At 37.8% G+C, this 20,825-nt stretch overlaps 1 protein-coding gene and 2 long non-coding RNA genes across 4 annotated transcripts; 2 read left to right on the top strand and 1 right to left on the bottom strand.

The window, feature by feature from the left end:
• Positions 1-4,004: 4,004 nt before the first annotated feature.
• LOC112282218 (uncharacterized) lies at positions 4,005-5,638 on the bottom strand. 2 transcript variants are annotated; one of them, XM_024519588.3, is made up of 4 exons: positions 5,440-5,638; positions 5,104-5,262; positions 4,668-4,889; positions 4,005-4,506 (listed from the first exon to the last, which is right to left on the bottom strand). In XM_024519588.3, exons 1-4 carry the CDS (start codon positions 5,636-5,638, stop codon positions 4,199-4,201), a joined length of 888 nt encoding a protein of 295 aa, XP_024375356.1. In that variant the 3' UTR covers positions 4,005-4,198. The 2 variants fall into 2 exon arrangements, with proteins under 2 accessions (XP_024375356.1, XP_024375357.1); XM_024519589.3 differs by having other exon boundaries at positions 4,668-4,877.
• A 2,785-nt stretch (positions 5,639-8,423) lies between these two features.
• On the top strand, positions 8,424-9,274 carry LOC149989250 (uncharacterized). The gene is made up of 2 exons (XR_016502904.1): positions 8,424-8,560; positions 8,878-9,274. It is a non-coding gene; the product is annotated as an uncharacterized LOC149989250 (long non-coding RNA).
• A 5,397-nt stretch (positions 9,275-14,671) lies between these two features.
• LOC149989249 (uncharacterized) lies at positions 14,672-17,872 on the top strand. Its single transcript, XR_016502903.1, has 2 exons — positions 14,672-16,583; positions 16,775-17,872. It is a non-coding gene; the product is annotated as an uncharacterized LOC149989249 (long non-coding RNA).
• The last annotated feature ends 2,953 nt before the right edge of the window (positions 17,873-20,825 follow it).

Genomic DNA, 20,825 nt, shown 5'->3' with positions numbered 1-20,825 from the left:
TAACACATGTCTGATTTGTGAGACATATGTCTTGACTTATAATGCAAGTGATTTATATATGTGCCACATGGTTAGCTTGTATCATAAGCTATCAATACATGTGACATGTGGCTAACTTATTGGACAAGTGTTCAATCTATCAATCACTTGTTAATATGTATATAGGTGAGCTTATGTCTATCAAGCTTATAAGAAGCTTTTTTTATAAGATATTATCAAATCCATCTACTTTTACCTACGTATGTCTATTTATATTATCTAGATAATTATGAAAGTAAATATATGTATCCATGATATTTTATCTATTTATAAATCAAAAGAACATACCTTATTTGGATCTACTATTAGAAATTAGTAATTAATTAATAGTTATAAATATGAAGAGGATTAGAATGTGAGTGTTTACAACCATGATGCAAAAATGTAACTAGTTGTGATCTTTTTGCTAATCTTATACATGAATACTTTAATTTATTGACAATGTGATTTTAAACTATCTTATTTTATTAAAAAAATATCAAACTAATTTGTATTGTTTATTAAGATAAGTAACTTTAAAGAGACAAATGGCATAAGGTAATAGATTTTTTAACATTTAAACTATTGATGCTTCTTTACTTTATTAAATAATATAAATATTATTTTGTTACATAAAATAAAAACAAAATATTTATAATCTAAAATTTTTTTAAAATAAAAATAAAAATAAAACATATGAATATATATATATTATAAAATAACTTTTATATATATAGGAGATTTTAAATAATAAAACATTCAAATTTCCATCAAATTGATGTGGATTTATTTATTTATATTTATTAGTCAACTTATACTAATATTTAATTTAAATTAATTAAAAAAATATATTTTTTTATAATCATTTAATTCATTTTAAAATTCTATTGAAACTTTCAAAAGAATGACATCAAATAAAAAGTAATTTTGAACTTTTTATCAATTTTATTATTGCAAGAGAAGAAGTCATTTAATTTAAAACTATAATTTACTTTCAAACTAATTTTAATAATATTACTTGAATTTTATATTATATATTATAATTATTTCTATTTATTTTTAAAAATCTATCGGAATTGTTATATATTTAGTTATTTTATTATATATATATATATATATATATATATTAAACTAAAATTAATTTTTAATATATATTTTATTAATTATTTTATGTGAACAGAACCAAAATGATGTTAATTACTTTTTTAGGATGTTATTAATACTACTACAATGTGTTATCTATTCTATGCTATAAAAAAATTTAGTAATGCCTCCACAACCTACTTTAACTTATATTATTACTACAATATATTTTATTGATTACTAAAATAAAAATTCATAAAAATTGTAGACTCTATCCATTGTATTGTGCATTAGCAATATTCCATAAAGTGCATTGAGGTATCTAACATAAGTGTAGTATAGCTTGTGGTGGCATTAGCAAAACTTGTAATAGCATGTAGTAGATGGCAAGTTGTAGTGGCAATAAGAAAAATTGTAGTAACATTAGCAATACCTTTATTTTATGCATTGAAAAAAATTTCTTTTAATTGACCATTAAAAAATAATTATAATATATATAAAATCGTTTATTTTAATTAAATTTCTAAAATATATATATATATATATATATATATATAATGATTATTTTTTAATTCTTCAAAATTGACCAAGAGACATTTGCATGTGCAAATATATGATGGCCCATACACATAGAAATACACACACATATACACACATACACATACACATATATATATATATATATATATATATATATATATCAAAAAATTATATTTTATTATAAATATTAGTAGTTAATTAAATTTATACTTATATAAATATTAAAATTGGTTATTATAAGTTTTAAATTATAGAATAATTATGCAATTAATGGAGTTGTATTTCTAATAAATTTTGTGCCTTTGGAAGTTGAATAAATAACTGGAATTACATAAAGTTTTATGAATTTTGATTATTAATATTAAGAGAATATTTTTACTTTGCTACTACTACACTATAAATAACTTCAAACTTATAATATAAAGTTGTATTATTAGCATAGGTGATAAATAATATTGTAGTAATATTATTAAGTGAGGTGAGATTGAAAATTGGAGTAATTGGATCTTAGGGTCTTAAATCTAAGTTGAATTGCATACAATGGCATTAAAACTCATATTACTTTAAAACTTAATATTATATTGAAACATTAACCAAGTTTTTATTTTGAAGAGAATTGCAAGACACAATATAAACAAGACATTCAAAAAAATCAAAAAAGTTGAATAGCATATTAATCTTTACTTATTAATACTAACTTCAAGATTAAAAAATTATTAATTAAACAAGAAAACAAAAAGCTAAAAAAAAAAATTACATGTTTTGATACTTTGTGCCAAATCAAGTTGTAAAATTGAATAGAGTCAAAACGTTCTGCCACTAAAGGTTTTGAAGTCCAAAAAAGTCCAAAACACATTTTAAATAAATAAAGAAAACGAGAAAGAAAATTACTAAATTAAAAAAGTATTTTACTCTGGCTTTGTCTCTAGGCATGCCCACTGTGAACATACTCAGGCTTTCAAGTCGGTGGTGCAAATCAACTATTCCTTTGGTAGTGATGCAATATATATATATATATATATATATGAATATACATGCACACACACACATACTGCAGGGGTGATGACTTCTATAAGCTGACAGAATCCAATGAAACCCATGTTTCCTTGTCTTGTTAAACTCAACACAGACCAGGAGTGAGAGATGATACGAAGACCCGTTTGCTCAAGTCCTCCAGAAGAATACACCCCAGCATCAACAATAACAACAAAAAGTAGCAGCAACTTGAGTAGTTGTGTAGATACTGATCCTCACAAATGGTCAGTCAGGCAGGCAGGCAGGCAGTAAGGCAAGAAAGCAAGCAAGCAAGCAAAGCAGGCTCAACAATCTGTGAACATTCCTAATCAACCACAAAGCCTGCGACTCATTCTTTTCTGCAGACTAGGATTAGGATCATCATGGCTCCGAACCAACATGAATGCACTATTACACCAACCTTCAATTTGCTGCAAGTAAAGCTGACTGTACTCCATCCCCTTGCCATGATTGAAAATGCTTTTATTCTAGTACGGCTGTTGGATTCCTCTTCAAACCCAGTTCAAAACTTGTAGCGAGCTATCCGGTTTGGCCTCTCTTTTCTCTCTTCTGTCAAGATGGTTTGTTGGCTTTGTCTACCAGGGTCCTCAGATTAGAACACAGAAAAGAAAGGAAATACATACATACAAGTTTGTGTATATGTATGTATGTGTGTATGTATGTATATCGAAGAATAAACTAAGCGAAACTGACAAGAGCTGTGTGTATGTGTGTGCGCACTTTTTTAGGAAGGTTAGAGGGTAATGGAGACAGACAAGGGCTGATGATTGGACTGGTGGGCTAGTAAGAGACGAATTTGCAGCGGAGGGTGGTACAGTTGCAAAGAGTACTTTGTCCAAGGACATAGATTTTCCCTCTTTACGCTGCCTAATGTTGCGGCACGCCATTGAAGACAGGCTCGTCTTCAAAGTGGTTGCGACTGTACCCTGACTTGGACATCTGGGTTTCACCCTTGCTCAATCCCTCTGGACATCTATCTCTGTTTTGAGGTATGAAATTTGCAGCGTCGCCCAAGTTTCGTATCACAGTCGTATCTGGATGCCTCGAGTACAGTATTGGAAGGTGAGTGTAAACATGTGGACCCTGGACACAGCCATGGGTTTACTACCTCAAGGATTGAAGACCCTGGTATTCCGTCGAGGTGGTTCTAGAGAGTAGTTGTGAGAGATGCATGAGTTTAACTACGACATGGAAGTACTAGAACCTTGTACAGGACTCGAATGATTGTGTGTCGAGGTAGTTGGAAAACAGTGTTCTCCCACAAGTTTTTGGGACGTTGCTGTAGGGGCCAGGTAACACGGCTGCATACATCTCATAACACACTCGTGTAAAGCTGAAATACATGGAATGAAGTTGTCAAAACTGTGAAAGTGTAAGAGTTCACGGGTCATAGACTAATTCGTAATTTCTACGAGTTCCAAAATGGAGCAGCCTAATCTCAAGAGATTGTCGGACGACGTTGTACAGATACTCTCGTGAGGCCAATTTATGAAAAAAACTGTTGGGGGAAATGAGAGGGGATTCATTTGCAGAAACTGGCAGACTTGAGTCTGAGAGGATACATGAAGGAATTGGCATACGTGAAGCGTAGAGTCTCGCCGCGCCGGAGGGGCTTGCCCCCATTCACGATACAGTCGTTGTAGCTGACGCGCTTGAAGCTGTTGGGGTTCACCAGCAGTGCGGACGCAAACCAGCCGCAGAACACATGAATATCTGACGGAGGGCAGTCCGACATGCAGTTGTTCATTATCTGCACAGCGTAGCGAGGTATGCCGGAAGAGCCATCGGGGCTCTGGAATATGCTGATGTCCTTGTTCGTGCACGCTGGTCCTGCACAGGCAGATAGTCATACATGTCCGACATCTTATGGTCAATTTTCTTAGAGCCCGTATGATGGCATTCTTTCTGTAAGCTACTCTAGGCTTGAAGACTACGTTGGACAGTCTATATTAGCCAGCTGAAGGACAATCAAGAAGTCTTCAGTCACTTACTGGCGACTAAAATCTGACGATCGGAGAATGCGCCTGGTCCGCGTCGCCTGCGTGGCTTGTTGGACGGCCACAACGTTGCTGATTGTTGAGAAGATGCTGATGACGAAGCAGTGGAGGAAGAAGTAGGTGAAGACGAAGACGAAGAAGAAGAAGATTCAGCTTCTAGCTTTAAGTTAAACACTGAACGCAGCGTGTACATCCTTGTCAACCCTGTATAAAGCACTGAATCAGCTCCGCATCAAGCACTGAATCGTGAATCTCTTTTTCGAACTAATCACTGTGTGAAGCTTTCAATAGCATTTCGTGAGATCCAGTTCAAATTAGCTAGCTCCCGTGATTGGACTCAAGCTTGTGAGAATCATTTCTAGGGCAACAAAGAAATCATTGTAAGTCAGAAGATGTACTGTTCCCATAGGTATCTGTCTCTTGTGCTTACCACGCTCTTTGAATTGTTGGTCCACGGACTTAATCCTCCTCAGGAACTCTTGTCGTTTCCTTGGAAAGTCAATAGATGCAGGAATCCAAACAATGCGGACGCTTTCATTCTCCTCATTCTCCTCATTAGAAGGATCAAGTTCCACGCTGGTCTCGAAACCTGCATAAATGCAAGTTTCAAGTAGATTGGTCGACTTCCAGTAAACTTGAGATATAGAACATTCCATCTCTGATCATCAGCAACGTCATACAATCTTTTAAAACAGATATTCAACAAGTCCTGCATGAGTACATTGGTCTCAATGAGATCCGACAGTAGTAGAATGCAGACACCCACCTGCGGGCAAGCTGTGTGAAAATGCAGAGATCGTGGTCACAAGCAGAAGCACAGTGCATATGGCCATGAGAGCGGAGATTCGCCACCTCCATAACCGGAAAGTCCCATTGCTCGGTGCTGAAGGTGACAAAGTGTCATCTTCCCGAGTCCCACACTGGGCAGAGAAGTGCAAGTGCGCCGGAGAAGCCCAAAATGGCATCCTGCGCCAATTTCTTCGTTAACATAAAAATTCTATTAAATCAGGTCATACTCAACCGGTGTAACACCTGCAGCATACACCTGCTTCATATCATTTTTATGTACTTGGACTACCTCAAGCAGGTATTCATCTACATATCTGTGAAGCTTGTTCAATTAACCCGTTTCTCCGATCTGAAAACAAAGGCTAGAAAATTTGGGGCAATGGTTTCGTATGCAGCGGGCTCCTCAACTTCCTTCACATACTAGAGGCTGTCTGTGTTCAGCACCGCTGAGGTTAAAACCAAGGCAATCTCTTTAGCAAATAATAGCGCCACAACCTATCCGGCCACCACGACCACCACAATCTGCAGCTTCTGAAACTGTCACAAAAGTTCACGAGACTTCGGCTGGCTCGCTCAAATGCAGATTCCCTTGTTCTAACTGTTCCCAAAACGCTGAATTGTTGCAAACCACAATGCTGAATTAGCTGCTAACGACTAGGGAATTTTCCAGCTTCTTCTTCCAATCTGCTCTACACCATGAAAGTGAGAACCTTAACCACTGCGGTCTTTCAAGCAGAGCTTGATCCCTGCACGACACTGCTGCATGAGCACGCGCCATCAAAACCTCTTGAGAAACCTCTTGATCCCATGTCGAATGCTGTTCAGGAAGTTAGAGCGACAGCCAGCTGACCATCTCTATTTGCACAACCGTTACTAACAGCAGCAGCTCCCCCTGGAAGAAGACTAAAAGAACATGGGAAGCCACTACGCTTCTTGCAATCGGAGGCTCTGCAATGGTGAGGTAGAGATGTAATATATCAGTCTGTTTTTTCCTGCATAACCTCCTAATTGGGATTTGGAAAATTTTCCGACACTGGTCACGAGCTTGGGGGAACGTTATATAACCCTCACCCTCCTGCTGCGGACTATGATGACTTCACCCGAGAAAGTGAGCGCGACAGCTTCCAGCTTCGCCAAGAAGCTGCTGCTGCTGCTGCTGCTTATAACTGCGGTTGCATGAGCAAGCTGCAGATCAACTTCCGCACAGGCATCAGCAACACCCACAACCACAACAACCGGAGATCAAGGTGGGAAAGGCGAAACTGACGTCAGGACTCGGCATAATGAAGAATGCAGAGCTTCCACCACCTTCTTTACTGCCTTGGCCAGCCCAGGCCCAGCCCAGCCCAGACCTGAGTCTCAATTATGTACCTCACAATACTGACGTAAAATCATTGCCCATAATTCCTAGGCTCACGACATGGCAGTCTCTGCGGCGTCCTCATGCACCACCAAAACTTGGTCTTCAGGTGTACATCATAATATATTTGTACTGTGTTGCGAGCCCTGGAACTCAGCTATTGCAAGCCTGGAGATCTAAGTAATGGTGTTTCCTGGGCGTGACGCTGGCACCAGTTCGAGGTCCCCCCACGACCAGCTAGGAAAAAATGATTCAATTACCTTAGACACGCGTGTAATCGTAGTTATGTAGATAATCGTTCCTTCAACACACTTGCTGGTCGTTTGTGTTGTTGCGATTAACCAGGTTATTACCTCCAGCAACCTCTGCATTGATGATGATGCAACCCTCAGCTGTTTTGGTAATCAATCTCCTTCAGCTCAAGGCTACACATCCAAGTTTACCGTCCTGGAATGATAGCGATCTGGACCTCCAAGTTCCAGGTTCCACCCAGTCTTGTCAGTCCTGCTTGAGTCCTCACTTCAGTTGCTTTTGGTCGGAACCCCATCCAGTACAGCCTCTGGTCTACTCATGGTTTCAATCGCGACCGTGCAATGAACCTCATGCGATAATATTCTGAAACCCAGCTCCAAACCCATCCTGACCTAAGTTTCAAGGCCCATTCAGACGAGCAGCAACACAACAACCTGTTGGGTGTCTTTCCATTGGTGGTACAGACTATTTAGCCTCTTGAGGGCTTCTGGAGACTTTTCTGCGTCCGAGAATCAAGCGGCTTGCACAAAATCGTCGCTGAATAAAAGCAAGAGCAGCATCCAAAACCCTATGAAACCCTAATAAGATTCTTTGTTGGATTCGCGTGGTTGCTGAACTGTCCCGACGAATCGGGCGGGTGATCGAGCACCCAATTGATAATCATTACTTTGCGAGGTTGTGGAAGACATCTTACGCAAATGATTTCACCTGCAAAACCTGCGGCAAAGGGAGCAGCCACGCCGCTCATGGTTTCCATGTTGCAGCCAAGAGGTGAATTGATTTCCAGCAGGCTCCAACGGCAGAGCCTTCTCCATAGTGTGAGGGATTCGGCCATGTATGTGGTGTTCTTCCAACTGCTTGATATCAGAGATTTAGAGACTACGTATGTGCGAATTCTTATCAATATTTCAGAACGAGTTAACCATCTGCGACTATTGAGGACTACATCCAAGGCAGGTCTGGATAGAAGAAGGCTCTATGAATATGGATTTCGGGCACCAAGAGATCATGGCAAGTTGTGATCTGCAAAAGCGGTTTCGGAAAACAAAATTGCTGTTAGGGTTGAAGTATTGTGGAGCAATGATGCCAAGGGAAAAACTCTAAATTCTGCAAGCATTGACTCGTAGGTCCCACTCGACGAGGGTGCCCTCAGTATTAACGTCAATACCGAGATTCCAACTCAGCAAGTTAGCATTCCTGCCTTCATTTAGAAACGGTTCCCGTTACATAGCCGAATTCCAATGTTTGTGTTTACACTAACTCTAATCTGCAAAGTACTAGGGAAATGGATTGAGCAGGAAAGCGTTGGAGAAGGCGAACAATGATTCGAAGCTGAAATCAATTCTGGGCGACGACAATCGGCAGGGTCCTTAGTACGAGGTCTCTATGGGAGTGGACCACGAACGTCACTCCACTGCGGTCCAGTTTCCTGTAAGCGGTAGCTTGGCAAATGCACACATCCATCTCCGAGCGGTCAGGTACGAAGGTAAGATGTCGTTGACATGATTTGCGAAGGAGAATGAACCTTAGAAACTGAACATCGAAAGAACTAACTCTTCACTCGGCAAATCCTGATTGATTACCATCGGAAGCGGCAGAATCCAATGGCTTTGGTCCCTTCTCGCTACCTGTCTCAGGGGAGTGGCATTTGGTGGTACTGGTGGGGCTTTGGTTCATAATCCGCATCCTGGAGGACCCAGTCACGAGGATAATCTCCAAAGAATTGATCTCTTCGAACGAGACGACGTTGCTAAATCGTTTGGAAAATAGATAAAGACATTGTTGTGACTTGGTGAAATGCAGCTGGACAGAGCAAAGGGAGCAGCTTCCTGCAACTTGCCATTCCATGGGAAGACTACCACCGTAATATCCTGGAGCGGTAATGAAGTTAAGGTTTAGATGACATCCAAACATTCTGCAGTCGAAAACCTGCTCAAAGAACTGACGGTATGTAGGATTATCATTTGACCTAGATCACCAGAAAGCAATTGACCTCTGGCGCCACAATGCGAATTGATTCAGCAGCTTACTCAAAAACCGAGCGTAGCCAGTTGCTATTACTGGCTTTGTCAGGGAACTAAGTAGCTTGCTACCAATTTCATCCGGAGAGTTGTTGATTCACGACGACAAAAAGTTAAGAAGTCAAGGCAGCTATGTAAAGCTCAAGTGGGTACACACAAATAAATCTATGATTATGAAATTGTGTTGCTAAGGATGCTAAAGTTCAGTTCCAATGACTTTCATTAAAATAATGGCCGTTTCGGCTGCCTTCACCACTTTGAAATCAGTCATCTGGCTGGACATATCCCTCCTGAACTTGTTCAATTTCCACATGCAAATATGCAAACTCTGTTGTCTTCAAACAAACATGAGCATGACTAGTAGATCGCCATGTGCATGAGAATACCAGTTTTACAATCTGTTCGGGAATCGACAATGATTACACAAGATAGAAAACTCTTTGATTCAGATGTATCAGTACCACCAAAGAAATAGCTTAAGCGGTGATTGATTCTTGAACGCGTGGGCCTCGTTAGACTATCCACTACGCTATCAAAACAGATAACATTGTTTGACACTTTGATGGAAGAAACGAACAAAAGACCAATGAAAGCTTACTAAACACAATGCCAGTTGTGTTTCACACATCCCAGCACGATATACTAGGGTTGGGATGTGGCAGACTCACAACCACCTTCAGCACGCCCAAAGGGTACAAAAGATCTCATAAACTGACATTATTTAAACTGTGCTTGCTAAGCAGTCTAAAATAAATCATTTAGAGGTAAACAGAAGTATGTTAGTAAGTTTGAAACATGGTTACTTAACTAAACCTGTCTAAGGAAAAAAAAGCAAAAAAAGAAACAAACAAACAAACTAGTAAAATATGAACGTAATTTTGTTTAAAAAATAAATAAATAAATGCAAATTATTGAACTAAAATAATAAACAGAGGAATTCAAGTAAAACGAGGCGCGATCTTCCTCCACAACATAATTTCATGACCACTGACCCAATTCAGTTGAGGAGAATTAAGAGAAATCTCGACTTGATCGAGACGTGGGACATTTGTGAATCACTTCCAAGTGGTTTTATCCAACACATATCCCCAATTAATGTGCTTTTCAAACAATGTAAAAAGATACGTCGTTGATGTTGAACCAGAAACAAACTCACCCAAAATAAGCTATTACAGCGATACCTTCACATATACTTTCAGTGTAGATTTCGTATTGTAAATGACCCGAAGGTGCTCCTGGTCACCATCAAAATGTGAAAATTCCCGACACTGGCCAACCAACCATGGTGTTGGATATGATAAAAGAACTTGCTACAATTTATAATTGTGAAAACAGCAGTAGTAGTACAAGAGCTCTCTTTCGTCGATGATCAAAGCTGCAGCAGACAAGAGGATTTCCTTAAACAGAGATGTGAAAAGAGTTAGCATAGTTGCAGAACCTAAAACTTGAGTCCCTGATTGTGGTCAAATGAATGCTGATTTTACACTCAAAGACAACCGAGGTAACGAAATGACGCCGAGCAGGAGTGCACCAAATTAAAATACATCGAAACTGCAGTGCAACATCGAAAACTCAACAAATCAATAGAATAAAAATAAATAAATAAATAAATAAAACATGCATGACCTTGAAAGGTTTCACCATCTGTAAAAAAGGAAGGACCTCCAATAGAAGGTGTCCTCATCATGCTATAACAGGAGAAGGTAATGTTCAGATCCACACATGCTCGTTGCTATGGTCAAATGATCTTCAACTGCAAAGATGGGAAACCTTCCAGACTTGGTTTGAATTCTTCCAAAGGAAATGGGGTTCAAAGAATGTATAAGCTTCGGCGGTAATACTAGATTCAGAATTGATAATTCTACACATCAGTTTACCTTCATATTCAACCAGAATGAAACTGACCTGACGAAAGGCCCACTTAAACTAAAGCACTGGACACACAAGCTGCAAATAACAAACCCTAACTAAGACTCAGCAGCAGAGAAGAACCATGTGAGCACACCTGGGTTCTCGAACAACCCACATCCACAACTATAATAGAAACCCATAAACCCATAAATCCTAAACACTAAACAGTAAGTCGTAAACCCTAAACACTAAATCTTAATCACAAATGACCTAAAAATGTGTGTACAGAGCTTATGTGCATAAAATCCTAATCAACTGGACCAACATTCGGAAGCTGCATTTCTTCAAAACTTGTTGTTGTTGTTTTCTGTGTTTAAAGAGGTCAATGATTACAATTCAACCTTGTAACATCTTGGCAAAGTCAATTATAAATAATCAAAATGTGTAGTTGATTATTTAAATCATGCACACAAATGCAATTTGATCATTTTTATTTTAATGAAATTAAGAAAACAGATTTAGATTTTTTTTCACAATGTTTTTATATAAAATTCAGTATTAAGACAAAATTATTCCTCAAGAAACATAATGTGCAAGTCAAATAAGAGATTCAGGTACAATCAATAGTGACAAATTAAAATCATGTTAATTTGTTATTTATCAAGTAAAGTAAATACATAAATATGCAATATTTTAACAGAGGCCACTCAAGATAATTGTGTGTTTTTACAAGTAATATGTATAATTAGATATATGATTTGTAAATGTACAATCCATGAAATGAATACAGTATCTATTAATTTTATAAAAAATATATATATGTATAATCTACAAAATCTCTAACATCCCAAAACCTAATGTGATACACATGCAAAACAACTATTTCTAAATTAACAATAAACAATCACAATATTAGAATTGCATTTAAAATCATTTAATCATTTAATTTATGTTTCAAAGTCTTTTTTGGTTTGTTACAACAACTCTTAGTTTAAAATATAATTATTGCTTCTTTCCTGCAAAAAAACCATATAATAATAAATATGCCAAGTACTTGAATTATTCTTGATAAAAATAAAAATAAAAAAATAAAAATCTTAAAATAAATGACCATTTCAATATTAAATGACTAAACAATTGTCTGAAGATCTAACTCATAGATCACATGTTAGAATGGTAGCAAACTTCAATAATAGAAAATTTGAAAAGACCACAATTTAGAAATGACAACAAAAAACTTTAAATATTTGTTTAGCAAAACATCTAATTTAAGATCCAAATCCTATAACAATTAAGTAAGCATAGAATATATGAATTGAATTTGGATACATATCAAAGATTATTGTGGATATATGAATGCAAAGATGTTACAAGGCTTATAAAATTGCCAAAATTTTGCAACAAATAAAGGTAAAAATAAAATAAAGTAAAATGTCACCTGGTGGCAAGATTTCTATACTGGGGCACTACAGGACAAGTCAAAGAAGTTGACAAGCTTTAAAGAAAGTTTTTAAAAAAATGTTGTTGAGTGGCAATTTTAAGCAATAATCAAATTTTCAAATACAAAATCAGCCACATTATTTGCAAAGAAATTTTAAATGTAGTTTAAATTACAAAAAAGTTGCCGCATTTGTAACAGGTTACAATAATTCTCTATCTATCTATCTATCTATCTATATATTTTCAAATAGTTTAGAAAAATACATTATAATATCAAGACATACTTATTCATCAATTCATAAGAGAGCTTTTAATATAAATACAAAAATAAAAAAAAGCATATCTTAGAAATATTATCTTAAAAGACTTTATCAATTGAGTTGCTAAGATTTATTGAATTTTGAGCCCCAACAAAATGAGTTATTAAAAGAACATGAAAAAAAAAAAAAAAAAAAAAAAAAAAAAATGATGAACAAAAGAAGTTGTAACATAGAGAGAGTTATTATTCTTTGTAGATAAGTACAATATGTTCCTCATATTTTTCTTGGGTATCTCAAGCATCAAGCTTGCTTTTTGTATAATTATTGTAAGTTTGATTATGGCATCATCTTCAAAGTAGAGGTCAAATAATTATGTAAAGAAAATGATAAATTTAAAAACATTATCATCATGTCTTTCTTTTTTAAGTGGATTTTCCAAGCATGTGAATAGGTCCACAAATGTCTTCAACTTGTTGATATGATCCAATATTTAATCACCTAATGGTAGTATCCATATTTTAAATTTGTGCCAAAATAAGATGATATTAGATTTAGTCAAAGTGTGTGCCTATCTAAGAATCATATTTCATGTTTTTTCAAGTCTTTTAAATATATAAAATAGGATTAAAAACAATTCAATACAAAAGTTAAATCTATTATATTAAAAAGTTATATAAAGTTATATAAAGTTATTTTATTGATATATCAAGCAAATATATAAACTTTCATATTTAAATGTGTGGTAAATTTGCAATCCTATGAGTAAAAGTGAGATTACTTGTTTCTTCAATCTATTATTTTGTTGTAAAGAACAATACTTCTCTTTTCATTTATTTGATTGACTATTGACTTGTTTTGAAAAATATGTTTGAAATTGAAAAAAAATTGCCTTTAAAAACAAAGGGTTTATCACCAATGTAAGCACAAATTATAATTTGAAAGGATAATCTTAAAAGAAAAACTAAAAGATTAAAAAATAAAATGAGGTAGATTGAATGCATTTTGTTTTTTTCTTAGAAAAAAAATCAAACATAATTGTGAAAAAATTGGATCCTAAAAACTTTATTAAATGACTAAAATACCATGGAAAATCGTAACATATATATATATATATATATATATATATACACACACACACATATATATACATAGTGTGGAAAATCTTAAATTATGAAAAGCAAAAATTTACAAAAAGTAAATAATGGGTAAAGAGGATATCTATCTATATATATATATATATATACTGACAATTCAATCACTATTCTTTTTATTTCAAGATTGAGATTGTAAATAATCCAAGAATTAATATATGATATTTTAAAGTAAATATTTACAAAACTAGTCAATGCTTCTTTTTTAATCCTCAAAGTTAATCTAACTCTAAAGAGCTTTTGGAGAATATATACAAAATATTTCGAATATTTCGTATATATCTTTATTCTAAATTTATGCACAGTTAAAAAAGTGTTTTTCGTGCACCATCACCAACCATCATTAATTTTCATCAAGTTTTAAACAATATTCCGTGTAGTTCAAATATCTTACAATCTTGCCAATTAATACTCTACATTGAGTTTTGAGTTGCAAAATATTTCAAATTTCTTCATGGTACTAAAAATACATAATAAAGACTTAATTTTTTATAACTTAACTTTTGTTAAGTTCTATGTGTATATGTATGTGTATATATATATATATATATATATATACCCACACACACGCATTAAGCAAAAAAAATCATCAAAACCAGTATAATGATGAAGGATACAACTTTTCATACATTCATTTATTTACTTTATTTATTTATAGATCAATCAAGTTTATTTTACTTGATAAACTTGCACATGTGAATGTTTTACACCTTCCAAATTGAAGGACTAATTCATTTTTTGTGAAAATTTTCAATTTATTCAATCAAGTATTAATGAACACCAACGACTCTCTCACCATTTTAATCAATCTTTCAGACTTCCATGCAAGCACAGAGCCTCTCATAAACTGTTTTGAGCAACAAATGCTTCTCCAAACCTCAAATCAACACCTCCTAAATTGTTGGTTGCCTACATGTAACAGAAATTGCAACAAAAAGAAAAACTATCTCCAAATCACAAAATGTGATAAAAAAAAAAAAAAAAAAAAAAAACTTCACAGTCACAAAATTGTAACAAATTCATGATCCACTCCCCAACAATCTCCAACAACAACATTGACATGACTCTACAAATCTTTTTGAAACTCACCAAAACATTTTTACAGCAAACTGAAGCAGAAAGGAGGAAGAAATTACAACGGTAAAAGAACACAACACTTGGAATGAAATAATACTCAACTCAATGTGTGTTTTCCTTAGACTTCTACAACCTGCATTGCTGCAACTCGTATGTGTTGCAGAATCAGCGTTTGGCAAGCATGGCTCAGATTGTGGGAGTTCCTGTGAAAGTGAATGTGAATGTTGTGCATGTTTTCCATAAGAATTGTGAGGCCTGAGGGAGGTTTCACTTGCATTACCGACTGTCTTCACTAGCAAGCTGCTGCCGACGCTCCCATGGCTATGCCCCACCTGTGTGCACAGGTTTACAGCAGCTTACCTCGCAGCAGGTGGAGGTGGAAGTTTTTGGAGGTTGGCTTCAAGGATGTCTTCAAGGAAAGATGTTCTCTTTGCATCAGTTGCCATTACGGCTCTAAGTTGGAAGTTCGCCCTGCCTTGGGTGGACATTCTGTGCAAGGCTCCGAGTTCTGTGAGGCGTTGCAAGGATTTATATGTGCAAGTATCGTTTGTTGATTGTTTTTTTGTAGTGTGCGTCATGGTGTCTATGATTCCTTCTTTGCTATGCTGGGAGAGCGTTTTGGTACATTCCTTGGAGGAGCCTTTTTTTTTTTTTTTTTTTTTTTTTTTGGTCTTTGGAAAGTGGTTGTGGCGTGTGTTCGCTGCGTGTGTTACCAGCCGTTTCGTGCAAAGTTGTAGGTGCCTCCCCAGGTTTAGGGTTTCAGATGTGTCTGCTCCAGCAAGGAGCACTGAATTATAGTGCTTCATTGTTTGTTTTTTTATATGTCTGTTCCAATTTGGATTTTCATCTTAATTTTTTCCCTTCCCTCAACGAGCTTTGTTTCTTCGTAGTCAAGAGCAAGATATTGAAGAGGGGCTCACCATGTGGAAAAGTTGAGTGGATGATTTGATACAACGGTGTGGGAGGAATGCACATATTTGGTCACACACGAGCTGTTACTCCATCTTTCATATGCCTTGGACAAGAAATGGGTGCGGGGGCTAAACCTACCTGATGTTTTCTTCTCTCTGCGACCAGCAATGCAGAACCAAAATGTTCGCTGTCAATGAGCTTTGATATTATTGGTATTGTGGACAAGTGAGGAGTCCTGTGTTAGATTATCATATCAACAAACATATTTCTATTCGCACCGTTCCTCTCCTCTTCCCCCTCGTCGTATTTCCTTGGGTCAAGAAGAGGGCTAAATCGTAAGACCGAGAAGTGTAAGAACCGTCGAATGAGATAATGGAGGCTTATCCTTCTGCAATAGGAAGTGTGGGAAGAACGTGGGGATGTGGACGTCTTAGATGTAATGAGACCTCAAACAAAAGTGCGCCGGCACAACTGGATGGCTTGGAAAGTCGCGATCTTCACCTGTGAATGGTAGCTTCAGGCCAAAGGGTGCGATGCAAACAACATACTTGTCAAGAGCTTTGCAAATTAGGGCATTGTCCACTTTGCACGGAAACTATATTTGCAGAGCTGACTTGCGCATGTGGCCGAATCTCTAAACCCTTACCGCTTTTTGGAGCTCAATTACCAGGTTTAGAGTATTTTATCTTCGCATGCAGATTCAAAATGGAAGTATCTTTTGAATTGCAATCCCGTAAAGTATCAGACAACACTTTCGAGGTCCAGAAAATGCAGTGTAGTCAAGTAGCTATCTTAAGGTAGCTATCTTCAGTTATGTTTGGCTAAAGATTGATTGTCCTTCTTTGTTGCATCATTGAATTATTTACAAAGATTGAGTTAATCATTAGTAATTAGACTTATGAACTTTGTATTTTAGTTGCTGTTTAAATGCGCACGTCAAATATATTGTGTGCATTAATACATCATTAATACATCATTGTATGTGCAGTCTTGTAGTCCACGAAGCAACCCATCGCTGTCATTTTGGAGACTCTTCGTCCTGCACGGCGACTATTCCAAACGAAGGTGTCGGTGATAATGCAGTGCTTCGTGGAGTTTCGTGTAGCATTTGGATGGCTGGTGTGGAGAGGGGAGGGGGTGTATCAAATGGCTAAATGATAGGGGATGATAATGAATTTAGTTGGTCAGGAGCCTCTAGTATTTGCTTCTGTCCATGTCAAATCCAAACTGTCGGTAATATCATCCATGCCAAAGACGCTTGCTTTGGCGTGACTGGACCAGTCTTTGCTCTTTCATTTAACCCATAAGTGATCATAGAGTCTAGTCGTGTAGTTGGGGTCCCTGATCTCCCGCGAGATTCATATGTGAGCTCTTTCGTATTACGTTTTGCCAGTTAGTGTATTTGTCGCTGAGTGAAGTAAATGTATTAGCCAGCTTTGCGGATACTGCTCGAGCCGCTCCAGCTCCAACTACCAGTGAAGACAAGTTCCTCCACTTGCGGTGGAGCTTTTGGGAACATAGATCTCATGAACAGCAGGATCAAAAGAATACTTTATAAAGATGAGTTGAGGATGCTTGGGATGATCAAGTAGGAGCTAGTCATCAGGCTGAAGCTTGATAAACCATAGTTTTCCCTATTTGAATTTTTCAGAATCCTGAGGACGCATGTAAATGTGATAGTTCTGTTTTGAGCAGCGGGCCTGCAGAAAGAAGCACGACACAGAAGAGTTCTTTGAAACATGTAATTGGCGTTGTTGAGACAGGTAATGTAATCGGTTCATTAGCTTTTCATATCTGTTAGACTGGTCAGTCAAACAGGAACATCAAGTGAATAAGATTCATCTCCAGGTCCTTTATTATTCTCAGCTTTGTTACCTGATGGTGAGGACGACGACTGGGAGAAGCTGGATGCTTTGTAAGAAAGTAGCGTGGTGAGCGAGAAATCACCTTTTTCTTTTTACAACTTGAACATTTATTTCCTGATATCCTTGATGTGATGAACACCACTGTGACCTTGGATTTTTGAGCTCAATTTTCAAAACATTGTCTTCAATCAAGAATTTTGTAACGTTCGTTTGGGTGACAAGAGTACGCCGATTTTTTTACCGGTGCTTCAATCGATGAAGTTAGTCACATTTCGCAGTCAGTATTGCTATTTGTTCATGCAATGCTCTCTCCTGGTCTGGTGCATGTAGACATGAGTGTCTTCTGGTGTGCGTTACATCAACTTCACAGCACATGAAACTTGATACAGTAACACCAACTGGAGTTTAGGTTGTGTCACACTGCCACCGCCAGCCTAAGATTTAGGCTCAAATTTTGGTGGTAGACGTTTCAGTGCTCAAAATAGCGCAGTAGGGGGCCCAACTTCGGAGCCTATCTTTGAAATTCGAAATGACTGTCCCCTCATTTGCAGTTTCCGGAACTTTCCATGTAAGGACAAGCCCGCATTATCATCGACCAAGGACTGAGCAACAGTGGGACTTCGTCTGCCGGTCTTGTTGCTCCTCGCGCATTGGCTGCCTCCATTCTTCAAGGGAGCTGATGTCGTCCTTGAAGATTTGTTTTGATTATCTCTGTTCAAGAATTCGGGGAAGCTGTTTTACATCTGTGTCGCGGCGGCTGGTGCTACCATGTACAGGAGATAAGGGGCCACTTGGTGAAATGTATAGCTACCGACACAGTGACCGAGTCGGGGTTTTCGATACTGTAAAAGATTCCAAGAGAGGAGTGCGCTTCCAGTGATTAAAATAGAGGACGACCTTTTCCTTTACCCTGGAAGTAGCGCCAGATCGGAACCAAAGGGAATCAGACGCGCATTCGCAAGAACTCCCCCGGCATCACACCGGAACCGGCCTTTCACCAATTCACTGACCCATTCTTGACTGCTTCTACCGAAGCAATCTAGTGGAGAGATCAGTGAAGTGTGCTCACAAGGTCTCCTAAGGGACATCCTCTGCTTAGAATTTGACAAGAAACACAGGGATGGTCAGGAGATTGCCATGTCGACCCCATTGATGGCGCCTAATTTTTTGGCTCCCATCATTATCCGCATTCTTGGAATTCGATCCAGTGATGGCGTGGGAGAATTCGCAGCCTTTGAAAAAGCAGCAGATTCTGGATACGTACAGGGCTTGCTTCCCTTGTTGCAATGCAAAGTCAAGCTAGCACTTCACTTTACACTGAACCCAAAACGGACTTGTGCAACATACTTCTCCACAAATTACTCAGCCCCTACTTTCATTTCCACGGCGAGATTCCAGGCTTTAAGCCCCCCATACATGCCCCACAGACTATCAACTCTTCAAATCTAGACTCAACAATCTGAAAGGCGCAAGAGCCGCGCTACTGAACTTACACTCTCAAGCCCGCAATTTGGCAGGATGGGTAAGTCTCATCCTCGGAAACCGAATTCCATTGTTTGACTGAGCGTGAACCTTGAAGAGCCACACACACACACACCAGATTAATCTTCACCAAACTCTCAGATTGATCTGGTAATTAATTTGCTCTGTTTTCCTTTACTACCTACGATGACAAGGTCTTGCTGAGCTCCTGAGTTCCTTTGATTTGTCACCATAACCCAGACATCATTTGTTGCCTGAACTCGAAGTGTGGGCTCTCTAGTAGTGCCATCAACTGATTGATGCTATGATGCTAGTATTCAATAACAAATCTGCTTGGGATTGAAACAAGTCAGGTGTACTGATATATCAGTCAGCATAACTGTGAAGGTCATCTTATGCCAGACTGGAAGTCGAAGTGAAGCAGTCATACTGTGGTCCCACAACATACATCTCTACCAATCAACGCAATGAATTTCGTGACAAGCTCCGATTTTGCACACCATCTGTGATATCTTTCAACGACCTCGGTGTTTGTTCTCAAGGTTAATTTATCAACGTTTTGCCAGGACCCAGCTCCATTCACAAGCCAGTTTCCGACAATGATGCAGAGATTCAGGAGCAAGCACTTAAAAAAAAAACCTCAAGTGAGACTGGCCACTGAAATGACTTCAATCTCAAGTTATGCAATTATGGAATGCATAGCTAGAATTTGAACACATAGCTAAGCATTGAATTCTTTCATTCTGTTATTTCTCTGAGCTCCAGTGTGAAAATATTTTATGAATTGTGGCTGTGTGAATACTCTGTGCTAATTTCGATACTTTCGTGCTGGAGCCAAAACGGACATAAGCAGTTTGTGTTTTGCTGTTCCTTGTGGGGAGTCATGTCGCCTCTAATATTGGAGAGCCATAGAAAAGTCGGCTTAAAGATAGCAAGTGAAGAGATTGGCGCATCATTTGGCTCCTGATTATTGTCTCTATTGCCCCACCAACCAATGTTGGAGTAATCTCGTCCCTCTATTTCTTTGACGGTGAAGTGCCCTTTCCGTGACTCTGCATCCATCGAAGTTTGTACCTCTCTGGGCTATGAATCTCAGACTGATGAGGATCAGTCGTAGACGTCCTTTACCCAAAACCCCAGAGTGCCACTGCCACCCAAAGCTGGGTAATCTAATCAGTTACCTTTCACCACGCACATGTGAATCGAAGAGTGAGCTACACTGGGCATTCTAAAATTCTCTACACTATTACTGTTAAAGCGCTATCAATGCGCCTCCCTTCACATTCGAGATATCTCGAATTGAAAGTGCTCAGGTCGTAACAGTTTATTCTACCCTTTGAATGACTGTGAAAGTAAGTTTTCGATAAATGTCTGCAACGAACAAAGCAGCATTCGGGTGTCCTAGGGTAGCACAGCGATAGCTGGACTCTAGGGCACAGGGACAACAATGTTTGACGCAGAGGGACATCTGATTCCATCGGCGGTGTATACAGCTGCTTATGTACCGCAATACATTAGTTAAAAAGCTGCTGTTTCCACAGTGCTCACCTTGCACCTAGTCAACCCAAGGATACGTCAGTGCAGGTCAGAGGGGGCCAAAGGAGGTGGGAATCTTCAGCTCTAAGCAGTTTCAGTTTTCGTGGTGAGATAAGTCACAGTGCCGTGGTGAGCGAGTTTGTACAATTCAATAAT

The sequence above is a fragment of the Physcomitrium patens genome, chromosome 5 (assembly GCF_059467195.1).
Source record: "Physcomitrium patens ecotype Gransden chromosome 5, ASM5946719v1, whole genome shotgun sequence".
NCBI classification, from domain to species: domain Eukaryota; kingdom Viridiplantae; phylum Streptophyta; class Bryopsida; order Funariales; family Funariaceae; genus Physcomitrium; species Physcomitrium patens.
This window is presented reverse-complemented; position numbering and strand designations above follow the sequence as displayed.

What these genes read in the sequence shown, in the direction of transcription:
- LOC112282218 (XM_024519588.3), bottom strand. Translation starts at nt 5,638, where the DNA reads ATGCCATTTTGGGCTTCTCCGGCGCACTTGCACTTCTCTGCCCAGTGT. An exon ending in TTCACACAGCTTGCCCGCAG is followed by an intron (nt 5,263 to 5,439) that starts GTGGGTGTCTGC and finishes GCATTTATGCAG; the next exon opens with GTTTCGAGACCAGCGTGGAA. An exon ending in CCAACAATTCAAAGAGCGTG is followed by an intron (nt 4,890 to 5,103) that starts GTAAGCACAAGA and finishes GAGCTGATTCAG; the next exon opens with TGCTTTATACAGGGTTGACA.